The 20,016-nt window shown below is 46.1% G+C and overlaps 1 protein-coding gene across 3 annotated transcripts in view; it reads left to right on the top strand.

Annotated features, from left to right (window-relative positions):
- The window catches only part of dlk1 (delta like non-canonical Notch ligand 1), a 103,723-nt gene that overhangs the window by 24,149 nt on the left and 59,558 nt on the right, over nt 1–20,016 (top strand). The window contains exons 1-2 of one of the 3 annotated variants that reach the window (XM_072490710.1): nt 13,651–14,396; nt 18,740–18,851. In XM_072490710.1, the coding sequence (XP_072346811.1) occupies nt 18,767–18,851 (85 nt within the window). In that variant the 5' untranslated portion in view covers nt 13,651–14,396; nt 18,740–18,766. Of the gene's footprint in view, nt 1–13,650; nt 14,397–17,829; nt 18,384–18,739; nt 18,852–20,016 lie in introns of those variants that run through there. The other 2 variants (XM_072490700.1, XM_072490690.1) reach the window with 2 other exon arrangements.

Genomic DNA, 20,016 nt, shown 5'->3' on the forward strand with positions numbered 1-20,016 from the left:
CATTTCCCCCCATATTCTTTGATCCCTTTAGACCCCAAGAGCTATATCTCAAACACATACACTGTTTTGAGCTCAATTGCTTCCTATGGTAGAGAATTCCAGGCTCACCATTTTCAGGGTGATGAAATTTCTCCTCCTCTCAGTCCAAAATGGATAACACTGTATCCTCAGATTGTGAAACCTGGTTCTGGACTCCCCTTCCATTGGGAACATGGTTCCTGCATCGACTCTGTCTAGTCCTGTTGGAATTTTATAGGTTTCTATGAGACCCCCTTCATTCTTCTAAACTCTGGTGAATATAATCCTAACCGACTAAATCTTTCATACCTCAGTCATGCCATCCCAGGAATTAGTCTGGTAAACCTTCGCTGAACTCACTCCATAGCAAGAACATCCTTCCTCAGGTAATGAAACCAAAACTGCACACAATATCCCAAGTGTGGCCTCACCACAGCCCTGTATAGTTGTAGCAAGACATTCCTGCTACTGTACTCAAATCCTCTCGCCATAAAGGCCAAAATACCATTTGCCTTCTTTACCGCCTGCTGCACCTGAATGCTTACTTTCAGCGACTGTGTTTAAGAACACTCAAGTCTCTTTGCACATTCCCCTCCCTCAATCTATAGCCATTCAGATAATAATCTGTCTTCCTGTTTTTGCTACCAAAGTGGATAACCTCACATTTATCCACATTATACTGCATCTCATTTTCCCACTCACTCAACTTATCCAAATCACACTGAAACATCTCTGCATCCTCCTCACAGCACCCCATCCTACCCAACTTTGTGTCTTCTGCAAATTTGGAGATATTGAATTTAGTTCCCTCATTTAAATAATTCATATATATTGTGAATAGCCGAGGTTCTAGCAATGATCCCTGTGGTGTTACACGAGCCACTGCCTGCCTCTTGGAAAATGACCTATTTATTCCTACTCTTTGTTTCCTGTCAGCCAACCAGTTTTCTATCCATCTCAATACACAAGACACAATCCAATGCACTTAATTTTACAGGCTAATCTCTTATGTGGGGCCTTGTCAAAAGCCTTCTGAAAGTCCAAATAAACCGCATCCACAGGCTCCCTCTCATCAATTCTACTGGTTACATCCTCAAAGTATTGCAAGGATGATTCCCCTTTCATAAATCCATGCTGACCCTGTCTGATTCTGCCACTGTATTCCACATGCTTTGCTACTAAATCTTTTTTTTAACAAACATTTTATTAAGGCATTTATGGTTTTATAACAACAAAAGATACGAATACAAATGTAAACATAATTCAGTGCGTAACACCCCCCTCCATCTCTCATTGTTCCCGCCTAAGCCAAACAAAAAATAACCTAACTTCTCCTGTCCCCCTCACTCACTAGCACCCCCCCCCCCACCCTCCCTGCAATTGAATCTGCTAACAGTTTAGTTTTCCCGAAGAAGTTGATAAACGGCTGCCACCTCCAACCAAACCCTAACATTGATCCTCTCAGGGCGAACTTAATTTTCTCAAGCCTGAGAAACCCAGCCATGTCGCTAACCCATACCTCTGATTTCGGGGGCTTTGAGTCCCTCCAAGTTAATAAGATCCGTCTCCGGGCTATCAAGGAGGCAAAGGCCAAAACGTCAGCCTCTCTCGCCCCCTGGACTCCCGGGTCTTCCGACACTGCAAAAATCGCCACCTCTGGATTCGGCGCCACCCTTGTTTTTAGTACAGTGGACATGACATCCGCATATCCCTGCCAGAATCCCCTGAGCTTCGGACATGCCCAAAACATGTGGACACCTACACACCTCACACACCTGTCCTCTACCCCAAAAAACCTGCTCATCCAGGCCACAGTCATGTGTGCTCAGTGAACCACCTTGGCACGTGTTGACTCTGCTCAGTCATGCCATCCCAGGAATTAGTCTGGTAAACCTTCGCTGCACTCACTCCATAACAAGAACATCCTTCCTCAGGTAAGGAAACCAAAACTGCACACAATATCCTAAGTGTTGATGTGTTGACTCTGCTCAGAGCATCCTCCCACAGACCCGCCCCTAATTCCTTTCCCAACTCATCTTCCCATTTACGCTTTAGCTCACCTATCTGGGTTTCCTCCCACTCCATAAGTTCATTATAAATTTTCGATACCTTCCCCTCCCCCACTCCCATTCTAGAAACTAACTCGTCCTGTGGCAGTAGAAGCGGAAAGGTCGAAACTTGCCTGCGCACAAAATTCCTAACCTGCAGATAACGAAATCCATTACCCCCGGCAATTCAAACTCCACATCCAGATCCTCCAAACAGGGAAAGCTCCCATCAATATACAAATCTCCCAGCCTCTCAACCCCTGCTCTCTGCCACCTCCGAAACCCCCCATCCATCCTCCACGGGACAAACTGGTGATTACCACAAATTGGAGACACACCGACGCTCCCTCCACTCCCATACGCTTCCGCCACTGCCCCCAGACTCTCAGGGCTGCCACTACCACTGGGCTTGTGGAGTACCGGGCAAGCGAGAATAGCAGAGGAGCCGTTACCAATATCCCCAAACTTGTGCCCTTACATGAGGCCGCCTCTACCCGCTCCCACACCAACCTCTGCCCCACTGCCCACTTCCTGATCATGGGTATATTTGCCGCCCAGTAGTAGTTCCTAAAGTTCAGAAGTGCCAACCCCCCCCCCCCCACACCTCTGCTCCATTCCAGCAGCACCTTCTTTACTCGCGGGGTTTTACCCGCCCACACAAGCCCACAGATCACCGCATTAACCCACTTAAAAAAGACCTTTGGTATAAAAATAAGGAGGCACTGGAAAACAAACAAAAGTCCCGGGTGGACCATTATTTGTACTGTCTGTACCCTCCCCGCCAGTGACAACGGGAGCATTTCCCACCTCCGGAAGTCCTCCTTCATTTGCTCAACTAACCGGGCCAAATTTAATTTATGTAACTGCTCCCATCCCCGTGCCATCTGACTACCCAAGTAACAAAATCTCTCTCCCACCACTTTAAATGGCAACCCCCCCAATCTCCTCTCCTGCCCCCTTGCCTGGATCACATAAACCTCACTCTTACCCATGTTCAATTTGTACCACGAGAACCGGCCAAATTCCCCTAAGATCCGCATCTCCTCCATCCCCCCTAATGGGTCAGAAATATACAGGAGTAGGTTGTCTGCATATAACGAGGCCCTGTGTTCCACCACCCCCCCCCCCCCGCCCCCCACCTCAGGTAAGGAAACCAAAACTGCACACAATATCCTAAGTGTTGATGTGTTGACTCTGCTCAGAGCATCCTCCCACAGACCCGCCCCTAATTCCTTTCCCAACTCATCTTCCCATTTACGCTTTAGCTCACCTATCTGGGTTTCCTCCCACTCCATAAGTTCATTATAAATTTTCGATACCTTCCCCTCCCCCACTCCCATTCTAGAAACTAACTCGTCCTGTGGCAGTAGAAGCGGAAAGGTCGAAACTTGCCTGCGCACAAAATTCCTAACCTGCAGATAACGAAATCCATTACCCCCTTCCAGTCCTTTGACGCTCTCAGAGCCATTGCCAATAGATCTATAGCCAAGGCAAACAACAGTGGGGAGAGGGGCATCCCTGCCTTGTCCCCCGGTGGAGTCTAAAGTATTCCAAAATCACCTGGTTCGTTCGCACACTCGCCACCGATGCCTGGTATAGAAACCAAACCAATTTAATAAAGCCCTGCCCAAACCCAAACCGTCCCAGGACCTTCCACAGATAATTCCACTCCACCCGGTCAAAGGCTCTCCACGCATCCACCAACTCCGCCTCCCATCCCCTCGGAGGGCATCATGATGTCATTCAAGAGCCATCCAACAGTGGCCGTTAGCTGCCTGCCTTTGACAAACTAGGTCTGGTCTTCCCCTATCACCCCGGAACACAGTCCTCTATTCTCGAGGCCAGAATTGTGGCCTTCAATTTGGCGTCAACATTCAGTAGGGAGATTGGTCTGTATGACCCGCATTGCTTTGGGTCCTTCTCCCGCTTTAGGATCAAAGAGATTGGAGCCTGTGACATTGTTGGGGAAAGAACACCCCACTCCCTTGCCTCATTAAATGCCCTCACCAGCAGCGGGCCCAAATTCCCAGAAAACTTCATGCAAAATTCCACTGGGTGCATGGCCTCCAATCCCGATCGGAGCTCCCAACCCCTCCACCAACCCTTCCTCCACCTTCGGACACTCCAACCCTTCCAAAAACTGCTTCACCCCTCCATCCCAGCTGGGGGCTCCGACTCATACAGCTAACTGTAGAACTCCTTAAACACCCCATTCACCCCCGTAGGGTCCAATACCGTGTTCCCCCCTCTGTCCTTCACTCTTCCTATCTCCCTGGCCACCTCCCTTTCCTTGAGCTGGTGTGCTAGCACCCTACTGGCCTTCTCACCATACTCATACACCGCCCCTCTTGCCTTCCTCAAATGTCCCACCGCCTTTCCTGTGGATATCAGACCAAACTCCATCTGCAGCTTCTGCCGCTCCTTCAACAGCCCCGCCTCCTGGTCTTCGGAGTACCTTCTGTCCACCTGGAGTATTTCCCTAAGCAGCCTATCCAACTCTGCCCGCTCCACCTTGTCCCTATGAGCTCGTATCGAAATCAGCTCCCCCCTAGCCACTGCCTTCAGTGCCTCCCATACCGTTTTTGCCGAAACCTCCCCGTGTCATTTATCTCCACATAATACTGGATGGCCTCCCTCACCCGCCCGCATACCTCATCATCCGCTAACAGCCCTACATCCAATCTCCAGTGCGGGCGCTGACCCCCCTCCTTGCTCGACCGTAAATCCGCCCAGGGTGGGGCATGACCTGACACAACAATCGCCGAATACTCGGCATCTACCAACCCCGCCAGCAAAGCTCTGTTCAAAATCAATCCGGGAGTACATGGGAGAAAAAAGAAAACTCCTTCGCTCTTAGCCGTCCGAACCTCCATGGATCTGCCCCTCCCATCTGCTGCATAAACCCTTTTAGTTCCTTCGCTGGCACCCTTTCTGTCCTTGAACATGACCGATCCAACCTCGGATCAATTACCGTATTAAAGACCCCCGCCATGATCAACCTATACGAGTCCAGGTCCGGAATCTTCCCTAACATCCGCCTCATAAACTCCGCGTCATCCCAGTTTGCTGTGTAAATATTCACTAATACCACCGGCATCCCCTCCAGCTTCCCACTCGCCATAACGTACCTACTCCCCCCGAATCCGGCACTATACTCCCGACCTCAAATTACACCCACTTATTGATCAAGATCGCTACCCCCTAGTTTTAGAGTCTAGCCGCGAATGAAATACCGGCCCAACCCACCCCCTCCTCAGCCTAGTCTGACCCACTACTCTCAGGTGTGTCTCCTGTAGCATTGTCACAAATGCGCAAATACGGGAGCCTTCTTGACCGGACCATTCAGCCCTCTCACATTCCAATTGATCAGCCTGGTTTGGGGGCGCATCCTGCACCCCCCCCCCCCCCCCCCGGCCGATCAGCCATCGGGGCTCATTCATTCGCGGCTTCCTCATAAGCTCTCTGTGCGCCCTGTCCCCTCTAAGGGCCGAGTAAATGCACCCTCCCCCTGCAGCTTCTCGAATATACACGCCACATATGCCCCTGTGTCCGATCCTTCGCTGACCTCCAGGAGGCTAACAATCCTCAGGTTCTGCCTGCGCAACCTGCTCTCCAGATCCTCCACTTTCTCTTCCAGCCTTTTCTGGTGGTCCTTCATCAGGCCCATCTCCGCTGCCACCGCAGTTAGCTGATCCTCGTGGTCAGCCACCGCCTCTTCCACCTTTTGGATCGCCTGGCCCTGGGCTTCCAATCTTTGTTCCACCCAGTCAATCCCCATCCTACTCGGGTCCAGGTACTCCTGTCTTTGCTGAGCAAATTTCTCCTGTAGGAATTCCACCAGCTGCTCCATTGACCACTGGGCCGGCAATCCCAGTTCCTGAGCCTCCGCCATATTTTCCTGTGCTGCAGACTCCACTCCCTTCTTTGCCCAACGATCTCTCCTTTTCAGACCACTTCTGGTCCACGAATCCATGCACTGGTGGGGAATTCTTCTCCTCTACCTCACCAATCTCTTTTTTTGCCAATCAAATCCCCCATAAGTCGGGGAAAAAGGTCTCAAAGGTTCACCACGAGCGGGAGCTACCAAATAAGCGACCACTCACTCCATGGCCGCCACCGGAAGTCTTTTGAATCGTTTATAATGGATTCTAGCATTTTCACCTTTGCAGACATCAGGCTGACTGGTCTACATTTCCCTGGTTTCTCTCTGCCTCCCTTTTTGAATAGTGGGTTTACATAAGCTACATCCAATCTGTAGGAACTATTCCAGAGTCTATAGAATCTTGGAAGATGACCACCAATGTATCCAATATTTCTTGGGCACTTCCTTAAGTACTGTGGGATGTAGATTATCTGCCCCTGGGGGTTTATCGGCTTTCAATCTCATCAATTCTCTCAATAGTATTTCCCGACTAATACTGATTTTCTTCATCTCCTCCCTCTCACTAAGCCCCATGTTCCCCAACATTTCTGGTACGTTAATTGTGTCCTTCTTTGTGAAGACAGAAGTAAAGTATGTATGTAGTTGGTCAGCTATATTTTTGTTCCTCATTATAAATTCCCCTGTTTCTGACTGTCTTCACCAATCTTTTTCTCTTCACATACCTATAGAAGCTTTTACAGTCAGTTTTATATTCCCAGCAAGTTTATTCTCGTACTCTATTTTCCCCTTCTTAATCAATCCCTTTTACCTCCTTTGCTGAATTCTAAACTGCTCCCAATCCCAAGGTCTGTTGTTTTTCTAGCCAATTTGTATGCCTTTGCTGAATTCTAAACTGCTGCCAATCCCCAGGTCTGTTGTTTTTACTGGCCAATTTTTATGTCTTTCCCTTGGATCTAATAGTATCTCTAATTTCCTTTGTAAGCCACCTTTCCAGGTTTATTTTTGCACCAGACAGGAATGAACAATTGTCACAGTTCACCCATGTGCTCTTTAAATGTTTGCCATTGCCTATCCCTTTTAGTACTGTTCCCCAATCCGTCATAGCCTACTCGTACCATTGTAGTTTCCTTTATTTAGATTCAGGAGCCTAGTCTCAGAATCAATTACGTCGCTCTCCATCTTGATGAAGAATTCTATCATTTTATGGTCGTTCATCCCCAGGGCCCTGGCACAATTAAATTGATAATTATTCATTTCTTATTACATCCTGTCTAGGATGGCCTGTTCTCTAGGTGGTTCCTCAATGCATTGTTCCAGAAAACCATCCCACACACATTCCAGGAATCCCTCCTCTATGGTTTTGTTACTAATTTGATTTGCCCAATCTATATGCAAATTAAATAATTACAGATGCTCCTTTATCGCATGTGTCTCTAATTTCCTACTTGATGTTAAGTCATGAACTGTATTAGCGAGAGGCAGCATGGTTTTGTGAAGGGGAGGTCGTGTCTCACTAACTTGATAGAGTTTTTCGAAGAGGTCACAAAGATGATTGATGCAGGTAAGGCAGTGGATGTTGTCTATATGGAATTCAGTAATGCCTTTGACAAGGTCCCTCATGGCAGACTAATACAAAAGGTGAAGTCACATGGCATCAGGGGTGAGCTGGCAAGACGGATACAGAACTGGCTAGGTCATAGAAGGCAGAGAGTAGCAATGGAAGGGTGCTTTTCTGATTGGCGGGCTGTGACTAGTGGTGTTCCGCAGGGATCGGTGCTGGGACCTTTGCTGTTCGTAGTATATATAAATGATTTGGAAGAAAATGTAACTGGTCTGATTAGTAAGTTTGCAGATGACACAAAGGTTGATGGAATTGCAGATAGCGATGAGGACTGTCAGAGGATACAACAGGATTTAGATTGTTTGGAGACTTGGGTGGAGAGATGGCAGATGGAGTTTAATTCGGACAAATGTGAGGTAATGCATTTTGGAAGGTCTAATGCAGGTAGGGAATATACAGTGAATGGTAGAACCCTCAAGAGTATTGACAGTCAGAGAGATCTAGGTGTACAGGTCCACAGGTCACTAAAAGGGGCAACACAGGTGGAAAAGGTGGTCAAGAAGGCATACAGCATGCTTGCCTTCATTGGCCGGGGCATTGAGTATAAGAATTGGCAAGTCATGTTGCAGCTGTATAGAACCTTAGTTAGGCCACACTTGGAGTATTGTGTTCAATTCTGGTTGCCACACTACCAGAAGATAGTGGAGGCTGTAGAGAGGGTGCAGAAGTGATTTACAAGGATGTTGCCTGGTATGGAGGGCATTAGCTATGAGGAGCGGTTGAATAAACTCAGTTTGTTCTCACTGGAACGACAGAGGTTGAGGGGCGACCAGATAGAGGTCTACAAAATTATGACATAGACAGAGTGGATAGTCAGAGGCTTTTTCCCAGGGTAGAGGGGTCAATTACTAGGGGGCATAGGTTTAAGGTGCGAGGGGCAAGGTTTAGAGGAGATGTACGAGGCAAGTTTTTTACACAGAGTGTAGTGGGTGCCTGGAACTCGCTGTCGGAGGAGGTGGTGGAAGCAGGGACATAGTGACATTTAGGGGGCATCTTGACAAATACATGTATAGGATGGGAATAGAGGAATGCGGATCCAGGAAGTGTTGAAAATTTTAGTTCAGACGGGCAGACGGGCAGCATGGTCAGCACAGGCTTGGAGGGCCGAAGGGCTTGTTCCTGTTCTGTACTTTTCTTTGTTCTTTGTTCTTTTTGAGGCAATAGGAATAGTTTCTGAGGATGATATGCTGTGTGAAATCTACTGAGTCCACTGATTGTCACTAGTGTGTGTTCATGGCAGGTGGACCTATAATCACTGGGGCTTTAGTCTCCATGATGTAGAACCCAAAAGGATTGATTGTACCTGTACATCAGGATTCTGCACATGGATTTGTAAAACGTTATACACATTAAGTGCAGAGTAGTAGGTTTCATCATAACCTTCCATGTCTGTGGATACATATATTTTAGAATGTGCAGAGGTTGAACGCTGGCACTTGCCCCTGTGTCAATCTTGACCGATGGGTAGTTCCCAACTTTCTGAGGGAAGATAATTTGAATCTTGGCAAACCCTTTGATTGGTGTGACAGTTGGAATATTTCCTTGAGATTGACAGTGTAAAACCTGTGCTCATCGTTCCTCATCTTATCGTGCACATCATTGTCTTTTTCTGGTTTGTCAATCACTTCTGACGCGATAGCAGATGGTCATTCCTATAGCTTGAAGGTAACCGTTCTGTATGGTTTGTTTGGATCAGTGTATGGCCTTTTGTAGCTGCATCAGCCTTTGCTCTAGTGCACTGCCACTACCAATGGCCTTATCTGCCACATGCCTTACAGAGTAGGTGGAAAGCTGGGCATGATCTTAGTGTGTGCAGAAGGTCACACCTTCAACATAGCTGGTTAAGTTTTGATGTTGTCATGAGTATGTCAACAGTAGTCCATATCCAAATGCAGCAAGACCTGGACAATATCCACGCTTGGGATGACAAGTGAGAAGCAACATTCACGCCACACAAGTGCCAGGCAATCACCACCTCCAGCAAGTCAGAATCTAATCATTGCCCCTTTAAATTTATTGGCATTACCTTCACTGAATCCCCCACAATCAACATCCTGGGGATTACCATTGGCCAGAAACTGAAATGGACTAGCTGTATAAATACTGTGGCAACAAGAACAGGTTAGAGGCTAAGAATCTTTCAGTGGGTATCTCACCTCCTGCTCCCCAAAGCCTGTCCACCATTTACAAGGCACAAATCAGGAATGTGGTGGAATACTTCCTACTTGCCTGGATGAGTGCAGCTCCAACAACACAAGACGCTCGGCAACATCCAGGACAAAGCAGCCCACTAGATGGGCACCCCTTCCACAAACATTCACTCCCTTCAGCACTAATGCACAGTGACAGCAGTGAATATCATCTACAAGTAGCACAGCAGGAACTCACCAAAACTCCTTAGACAACACCTTCCAAACCCACGACCACGACCATCCCCCTTCAAGCCACTCACCATCCTGACTTGGAAATATATCGCCGTTCCTTCACTGTTGCTGGATCTCCTGGATCTCCCTCCCTAACAGCACTGTGGATGTACCTACATAGCATTACTGCAGGCATTCAAGAAGACAGCTCCTTCTGAAGGACAATAACGGATGGGTAGTAAATGCTGGCCTAACCTGCAAAGCCCATAACCGTTGAATGAGTAAAACAAATTAGAGTTTTACTTGGGATCTGTAAGCTTCATTGACCTGTGAGGATCACTTTGCATTTACATTCATCCTTGAGTAGCTTCTTGTGCCATACATTTGGGATTTGTCCAGCAGATCTTGCTGGAATTCTTCCATATGAATGGATGTATTCACGAACTGAACAATTTTTGTCTGCTGGCTCTGTGTTTGAAATATCACAGCAAGTACCCTTTTCTCTGCATCTGTTGAAGTGCTCTATAGATTCTGTAGGCTGTTGTTGAAATGACATGAACTCTAGTCAATTAATATGAAAATTTTTACCTGATTACGAACGAGTCTTCCAATACCGTCCATACCTTTTGGGGATAATTTAGCTCTGCTGCTGTTAATCCTGACATGTTCAGTCTAGATGAACCTTTATTCCCTATTGTTAGGTGAATTTTTGTTGCTTGCTTATCTGATTCAATTACTCCTGTGTCAACCATAGCTCTGTTTGTTGTTTAAACATTTTGAATTTGGTTAGTAAGTCAGCTGCATCCCAATTCAAACGGGGGAACTTTGTGAACATTTTGACAATATCCCTTTGGCCTCCTCCTTGTTTTACTCAATTTGTTATTCAGCAACTTCTCTGGTCCAGTTTCTATGCTTTTTTTGGTTTGATTCCCCCTTACTCACTATCAATCTGGCCTACACCCTGACAACTTGCCTTTCCCAACTGAGCTAACCCAGCACTGGTCCTCTCAACTCCGTCCTACTCACTGACTTGACAGCTATGCACTGCAATCTCACATTTTCTGTGCAGTCAACATGCTGCGGTTTCAACATGCTCCGATGCTGGGCATTTGTTGTGGTCTGACCAAAACAATAAGGGTCATCTCAAGCCCTGTAGCACTATCTAAGGCTGTTCCCCACTTTATCCCTGTACTTACTCTTGGTGTGGAGATGCCGGCGTTGGACTGGTGTGAGCACAGTAAGAAGTCTTACAACACCAGGTTAAAGTCCAACAGGTTTGTTTCGATATCACTAGCTTTCGGAGCACTGCTCCTTCCTCAGGTGAATGAAGAGGTATGTTCCAGAAACATATATAAACAAATTCAAAGATGCCAGACAATGCTTGGAATGCGAGCATTAGCAGGCCCCAGGTTAAAGAGGTGTGAATTGTGTCAAGCCAGGACAGTTGGTAGGATTTCGCAGGCCAGATGGTGGGGGATGAATGTAATGCGACATGAATCCCAGGTCGCGGTTGAGGCCACACTCATGTGTGCGGAACTTGGCTATAAGTTTCTGCTCAGCGATTCTGCGTTGCCGTGCGTCCTGAAGGCCGCCTTGGAGAACGCTTACCCGGAGATCAGAGGCTGAATGCCCTTGACTGCTGAAGTGTTCCCCTACTGGAAGGGAACATTCCTGCCTGGTGATTGTCGCACGATGTCCGTTCATTCATTGTCGCAGCGTCTGCATGGTCTCGGCAATGTACCATGCTTCGGGACATCCTTTCCTGCAGCGTATGAGGTAGACAACGTTGGCCAAGTCGCACGAGTATGTACCGCATACCTGGTGGGTGGTGTTCTCATGTGTAATGGTGGAATCCATGTCGATGATCTGGCACGTCGTGCAGAGTTTGCCATGGCAGGGTTGTGTGGTGTCGTGGTCACTGTTCTCAAGGCTGGGTAGTTTGCTGCAAACAATTGTTTGTTTGAGGTTGCGTGGTTGTTTGAAGGCAAGTAGTGGGGGTGTGGGGAACTTGGTGTCACACAGTTTGACCACCACTGACACATGTTGTGTGTAAGAATAATATTAAGGAACCAAAACTCATAAGGGATTGTGTAACCGCATTGTCAGTTCACTTGCTCAGACTAGGCGCACAAGAGCACACATAGGTGGATAGAAAGTTCGAAGACATCAGCAACAGAGCTGTGTATGCTGTGCTATGCTCACAGGTGAAAATGAAACTAAGACTGGATCACATGATACACTTCCCTTCTAGTAATGGTATGGAGCTATCCCTTAAAGGCACATTACAACACATTAAGCCGGGATGATTCAGTCCTACATGAATGGTGCTGGCTGAGCTGTGAATATGCTGCACATAAGTGAAGGGGAGAAATGGGCTCATACAAACATATGAACATATGAAATAGGTGCAGACGTAGGCCAGTTGACCCTTTGAGCCTTCTCCGCCATTCAATAAGAACATGGCGGATCTATTTGCAGTTTGAGTTCCAGGTTCCTACCTACCCTCAATAACCATTGATCCCCTTGCCTAACAAGAATCTACCTACCGCCACCACAAAAATATTCAGTGACCCCGCTTCCACTACCTTCTGAGGAAGAGAGTTCCAAAGTCTTACAACCCTCTGAGAGAAAATATTTCTCCTCATCTCTGTCCTAAAAGGGTGATCCCTAATTTCAAAACTGTGTCCACAAGAGGAAACATCCTTCCCACGTCTTCCTTGTCATGACCTTTCAGGATCATATATCCATCAATCAAATCACCCCTCACTCTTCTAAACTTCAGAGGAAACAAGCCCAGCCTGTACAACCTATCATCATAAGACAAGCTACTCATTCTAAATATCAATCTGGTAAACCTCATCTGCTTCCTCCAATGCATTTACACCCTTGCTTAAATAAGGAGACCAAAACTGCACACAATATTCAAGAAGTGGTCTCATCAATGCCCATATAACTGAAGTATATCATCCTCACATTTTGTGTTCAATTCCTCTCATAATAACAGAAATCATTCCATTAGCCTTCTTGATCATGTGCTGCCCCTGCACACCAACTTCTTGCGACTCACACCTGGATCGCTCTGTACCTCTGAATTCTGAAGTCATTCTCCATTTAAGTTTTTTTCATTCTTCCTGCCAAAGTGAACCAGCTCGCTGGCCAGCTTAAGGCTACAGTGCAAGGTCACTAATACCACCCACAGACTGGGTATGTGAATATCAGCTGGGAACATGTTCTCACAAACAGGCCCACTATAAGCGATGGGAAGCCGCACCAATAAGGGAGCCAGATCACATCTGGATAATTACAAACTCCATGGATTCTTTGAGGCGGTAACAACAGATGTTGCTAGGGTTTCAACCTAGCCAGGTTATGCAAAACAGTTGTGCAAGAGATAAACATTCGCACTTCAGATCCATTGCAGTACATATCAACACTACATCATAAATCTCAAAGTGCGGAAACACAAAAGATCTTGACGCGCTTGATCAGTGGAGAGGGCAGTGACAGGCACAGCTTGGTATGGGAAAATGAAAGTTAAACTATGTGGCAAAGGGAATGCTGATGTGAATCATATGCTAAATGGGAATGTGTTGTAACAGGAGAGAGAACTTGCAGTTTCTGTAAATAGGTCATTATAAACAGAACAGCGCAACCAGGCGCTTGGAGCAAACAGAATTTTGAAATAAGAGGAAGGGGTGTAAGATGTACATCCAGGGAGATAATTGTAAATACAAACTTGGCCCTGATGAGACGAGGTGTTGCATCTTTTAATCTCCCCAATTCAAAAATGATCAACCAGAATTGGAGTGTGTACAGAGGGGGGCTGAGGACATAGCGAAATGACATAGGAGGAAAGATTGACTACCGTGGGCGATTTTTCTCTCTAAAAGAGATTGAGAGGGGGTATTACACACGTTTCACATGTTGGAAGGTTTGGAAAAATTGGATCCAAGTAAGCTTTTCTGCCATGTAGAGAATTCAAGTGACGGATAGAAAAAGAACATAGGAAATGCAGGAAGAACCTTTCAACCAAATGCTTGGTACAGATTCCAGCTACTGGCGATGAAATTGACAACCTTAATGCATTTCCAGAAAGAACGAGACCGAGGCTGGTCAGCAATTTGCATTTATATAGCGCCTTTAACCTTGGGAAAAGTCCGAAAGCGCCTCACAGGGACGTTGTCAGATATAAATTGACCCTGGGGAGAGCAGACTGATTCTCGGGATAGCGAGACTCATTAAATTACAGAGGAGTCTCTGGCTTTCCTCAGATTGGAGATATAATTAGCTCAATAAATAGGAGGCAAAAGAGACGAATAAAAGGGAAATAGTTGATATTCTCCCACCCCCGCTCTAATAACCTGATTAAACAAAGTGAGAGCTGACTTTGGACAAGCTACCTGGACGCTGTATCCATGGGGAAATGAGGAGAGCCGTGTCCGCTCTGACGGTGATTTGATGCTGTGAGTATTTATCAGGATGATGGAACGCACAATTTCTAAATGTAACCGGGGCTGCAGAGTCCTTGTCATTTCTGATGTACTGGATATCATTTCAATCAAAATGTCCAAACCTTAAAAATATTAGTGCATTAAAAATCTGCAAGGCATTTATCATTTTAGAAAAAAGTGTGCATATGCAGTTCCTGGTAAGGCTGTGAATCAGTTCCAACAATTCATTGTTGTGGATTTACAGGGTAATTATTTTTTTTACATTTCTTTTGCAAACTGAGGGTAACTTGGTTCCATCAGAATTGTTTACTGCTCTATGTACCTCGGGATTCTTGTGATCAGTCTTTTGGAAAATATAAATTTAAAAAGAGGAATGGTTGATTTTTAGACTGTAATGATGCGGTTATTTGGCTGTGGAGGGTACAGAAGTTGTGTGCGTTACCACATTCGCTCCCAAGAACGAATTCAGTCTGGAATGCTTCAGTCGAAGTGTTAGGGTGGTCCAAAGGAGCATCCTGATTAATCGGACTGGAGTTATACCAGTGCTCAAACCCAAATGATGACTCGACATCCTCGCCACGTACCCTCCAAAGTCTGGACTACAACCTAACATTGCAATGAAGTGCTCAAATCTTTTGCAATGGAAATGTTTAGGTTCCCCATATTTACGGAACTAGGGGTAAACCTTTAAGGATTAAGGACTGGGCTTCACCCAGAGAGTGGTGAATCTGTGGAATTCGCTACCACAGAAAGTAGTTGAGGCCAAAATGTTCGGTAATTTCAAGAAGGAATTAGATATAGTTCTTGGAGAGAAAGGGATGAAGGGATAAGGGGGAAAAGCGTGATTAGGGCATTGAACTTGATGATCAGCCATGATCATAATGAATGGGGGAGCAGGCGTGAAGGGCCGAATGGCCTCTCCTGCCTCTATTTTATATGTTTCTATATCACAAAAACCAGAATAGTTCGGGGGCTACAAAAGCAGAAAAAAAGCAGTTAGAATGTTAAAATCAAAATAACCCGGATGCTGGAAATCTGAAATAAAATCAGGAAATGATGGAAAGGTTCAGTGGGTCTGGCTATATCTCTGTGGAGAGAGAGAAACAGTGAGAGTCCCAACTCACTCTTCGGAACTCTAATCTCAATATTGGAATATTAAAGCCTATTCACTGTTGGTTGGTTAGAATATTGTTGATGTGGCGATGCCGGCTTTGGACTGGGGTGGGCACAGTAAGAAGTCTTACAACAGCAGATTAAAGTCCAACAGTTTCGTTTTGAATCACTAGCTTTCGCAGCGCAGCTCCTGCCTCAGGTGAATATTGTTGTAATATGTAAGACATCTGAAAAGATTTTGAAGTCAGTGGAGTTTAAAAAAATGATGTTCGAGAGACTTCCTGGCAACTCTGCTAGATCAGATGGCATATTAGCGCAGATACTGAAAGAGATTAGCGGTGTCATTTGTGAAGTACTGGATACTGGGTTAAGAAAGGAAAGACTTGCATTTACCTAGCAGAAGGATATCCCATTGCAATTTTACAGCTATTGTTGCAATGTAGGAAATGCAGTGACCAATTTGCAGCAGGGAAACTCTCTCAAACAGAAATGTGATGATGATCCAACTTTAGTAATGGTGTTAAATATTGAACAGGAAAACTCTGCTGCTCTTTTATCAAATAAAATCTTTTATGTCCATCTAAGGAGGGCAGATGGGGTTTTAATGGCCCACCCGTAAGACGGCACCTGCAACATTGCAGCACTCCCTTAATACTGTACTGCAGTGTCACCTTAAAAAGGTGCGCTCAAGTCTCTGGCGTGTGACTGGAAACCACAATCTTCAGGCAGGTAAGACAGCTGCCAACAGAGCCATGGCTGATACCAGTGAGGGAATCGCTGTGGGTCGGTGACATCCTGAAGGGATGGAAGCAATCAAATGCAGTCTGTATTTAAAAAATAACATAAGTGAGCAATGCAACCACAGGACATTTAATATGTAAAGGTGAGGAGCAGGTTAAAATTGCGGGCAGGAGGAATACCACAGCAATAACTTCAGTATAGGACTAGAATGGAAAGGTTCTGCCAATCCCTTGATTGAGGACATCGAGAGGAAAGTAGAATTGTTTAAAAAGCTTTTAGTGGCGTTTCAAATGAAAAGCGTCTAATTAAACGACACTCCAGGGTAGAACATTGCAATTAAGTAGTTGTGTATTCCATCCACTTGCACAGAGACTCAGTGCACAGATTGAGAGGAAACCTGCGGGGCTCAACATCTGGAATCCTATCCCTCTTCACCTGGAGAAAAAAGACCTGGATTCTAAAAACCCATCTTAGTTTGTGAAATGTGTTGATGACGCAAAAGCGAGCAGTAGAGATCGAGGGTGCGGCCAAATTCTAGCTGCAGGATTTAGATCAATTGATAATAAGCAGTGTAAAGTAATGCACACTGGTTGAGAGGATGTCCTGGTTACCGCAATGGATGGAGCTGAATGAGCACAGGGCAATTCAGGAAAATGGAGTTTGGGGCAACAGCAGATGCTTAAACGATGTTGCAAAGAAATTAAAATAAGGGGCAGTGAGATGGAAAATCATAACAATAAAGTGCAAGTTAAAATGTTACCAGAATGTTCTGTAAAAAGCCATTAGCAGACCTCATTTGTGTCGGGTTTGGACATCATGGTACATAGAGAGAAGGAAAAGAATAATCCAAAGAGAGGAAGAATTAAAAAAGGTTAGAGTTTCTATTCCATAATGGTTGTTGGGGGAGGGGGGGGGGTATATCCTGGAATCTTAGAATTTACAGTGCAGAAGGAGGCCATTCGGCCCATCGAGTCTGCACAAGCCCTTGGAAAGATCACCCCACTTAAACCCACGCCTCCACCCTATCGCCGTAACCCAGTAACCCCACCCAACCTTTTTGGACACTAAGGGCAATTTATCATGGCCAATCCACCTAACCTGCACGTCTTTAGACTGTGGGAGGAAACCGGAGCACCCGGAGGAAATCTACGTAGACATGGGGAGAACATGCAGACTCCGCGCAGACAGTGACCCAAGCCGGGAATAGAACCTGGGACCCTGGAGCTGTGAAGCAACTGTGCTAACCACAGCGCTACCGCACTGCCCTATATAGAAAAGTGAAACTTTAGAAGATGAGATAAAGTAAACCATTCAGCTGAGCAAAATTGATATAGATTAAGTAAACAAAATACATTTAAATGTGATAATTGAAAGGACCTCTTTACTCTAGGGGCCATCACATCTGGCATAATCTGCCAAAGGGGGAATACTTTAGGGGATTAAGTAGACTAGGATTGCTGCGTGCACTGCTGCAAATTCATCTCGATCTGTATTGTAAATTTTTCAGAACTACCGCTTAGGCTGTCAGGAGAGTGGAAGCTCTGGGCGTGAAAATAGCAATGAGACCACTGGGGAGATGAAGGGGATAAAAACAGGGGGTCTTGTTATGATCTGGAATGTGCTGCCTGAAAGAGTGTTGGGAGCAGAGTTAATAGTAACTTTCCAAATGAAACATTTTTTGGAAAAGAAACATTTGCAGAGCTCTGAGGAAAGTGGGACCAACTGTGCTGCACTGTAAATTCTATGATAAACTGGGCAGCTTCTTTAGAGAGCTGGCAACAGGCGGATGGGCCAAATTGCCTCATTCTGTACTGTAAGATTCTCTGTGGCATATAAACCACTCAGCTTGGAAGGATCGCTTTTCTTTGTGATAAGGAGAGCCGATTTCTTTAAGAAATCGAGCCCTCTTTAAGAAACTGAATTGAGCTTCCGTGCAGAGTTGGAGGGGACGCATGCGCCCTTTAACTGGCTCTCACTCCAGACTGGACAGTCATCCCCTCCACATTTGATCCATGTTTGTGTTCCCGAAGCTGGGATGTGAAAGAGCAGCGGTCCTTCTGCAGCATTCTCCAGCCATCCTTAGCTCCAGGTCAGGTCACATCAGCTTGAACCGAGAGTCCGGAAGCAGCAGCTGGGGAGCTTCAGGTAAAGTTAGTGTCACTGGAAAGTGATTGACCCCCTCCTACCCCAGCCCCAAATGTGGCGACCACCCTCAGGGTATGAGTGGGTAAACTGTCCCATTGGTCTGTATGGGAGAATAAAGAGCCTCACTTCCCTCTCTCTCAGTGGCGGTCGGTTTCATTGTGTCTGCCCACCTCAACTTGGCTGTTTGAGTGGATGGTGCCGGGGATGTGTGCTGGCAAAATCCTCTCACTTTGCCATTGCGAGGAAAACCGAATGAAGCTGTTCCCAGGACGCCAGTGCGAGTGTGGGACTGCCGGGTGTCCTGCTGCATATTCACCTCGATCTGAATTGTAAATCTTTCTTTCAATACTGTTCAGGTTGTGAGGAAAGTGACAGCTCTGGACATGGAAACAGCAATGGGCCATTATTCTGCCGCTTGGGTGTTGGCGAGCTGTATTCTGACCCTCACTGCTGGCGGCTTTGTTGAAGGTAAGCAGGTTCATTTCATGCATTTTCCCCTGGAAATGCGGCGGCCAGCTCCAGGTCATTGTCAGCATTAAGGCGAGTTCCATTCACTCCGGCTACTGACCCGATTCATTTGCTTTATGTTGTGAACAAGGCTCTTACAATGAGCACAGACAGGACGCGACGGTTCCATTAACCAGAGGAAGTGGGATTTCAGCGTATGGGCGACCCTCGGTTTAATGAGCAACTTTTTAGAAATGAATTCACTCTCGCAGGTCGGAAACAAATTGGAGTCAACATTTAGAAACTCGGATCAGGTTAATATCAAATGTTGATTGCAAAGTTCAGAAGACTCCTTCTTCCTGAAAGATTTCCGCCAGTATCTTATAGGACTGAATGTTATGCCTAGACGTGTAGATGCCTGACAGGACACATCACTTTTCTTATAGAAAGGGCTGATTGGAAAGCTGAGTGAAGTGGGACTAAGATTCGAGTGGATCTTCTTAGACCAGATCGTTCAGACATGGTTATTAGGACACTGGGCACATTCAAGATTGTGATAAGTGTCACTTTTGAGAGTGCCATTATTGACGATTCCCACAATTCGAACAATCCATTATCTTATCTGGATGAATTCATTCCCAATGGAGGCAAATCCAGTGGACCAAGCATTACTTTTTCAGAATTGTAGCCCAGATTGTACTCAGTACTGTGCGGAATGTTTAAACAAGGGAAAAGCAGGACATAGCCAGCTTCCAATAACTCTCCCGGACACGCCCTCAGATTTCGCGCAATGCTGAGCAGCCCCCTTTATTGAGGGAGGCGGGGGTAGTTAGTCAGGATCATGGCTTTGCTGTAGAAAGAAAGAGTGCGAATAATGTTAATCTGCCGTGGTTTATTAGTAATCCTTTTTAAAACATAAAATGGGAGAGAAGACGGACAGTGTATTGAACTTGCAGATGACGAGATGTCGCTTAGCTCCATTATGGGAAGACAATAACCTGCCCCCTTGTGTCCTTAGCAAGTGAGTGTGGCGAGTCCTTGCTGCAGTTACACCAATCACATTCCATTCCATTCATCCTCTGCCATTTCTTTGCCAGCGTTAGAACTTTTCCAATGTCCACCCGCTCGCTTGACTTTGTACCTGGTCCCTCTGTGTCTGGCCATTTCCGAAGCCGTTCGATAGCAA

This window comes from Scyliorhinus torazame, chromosome 2 (genome assembly GCF_047496885.1).
Source record: "Scyliorhinus torazame isolate Kashiwa2021f chromosome 2, sScyTor2.1, whole genome shotgun sequence".
In the NCBI taxonomy this organism is placed as follows: domain Eukaryota; kingdom Metazoa; phylum Chordata; class Chondrichthyes; order Carcharhiniformes; family Scyliorhinidae; genus Scyliorhinus; species Scyliorhinus torazame.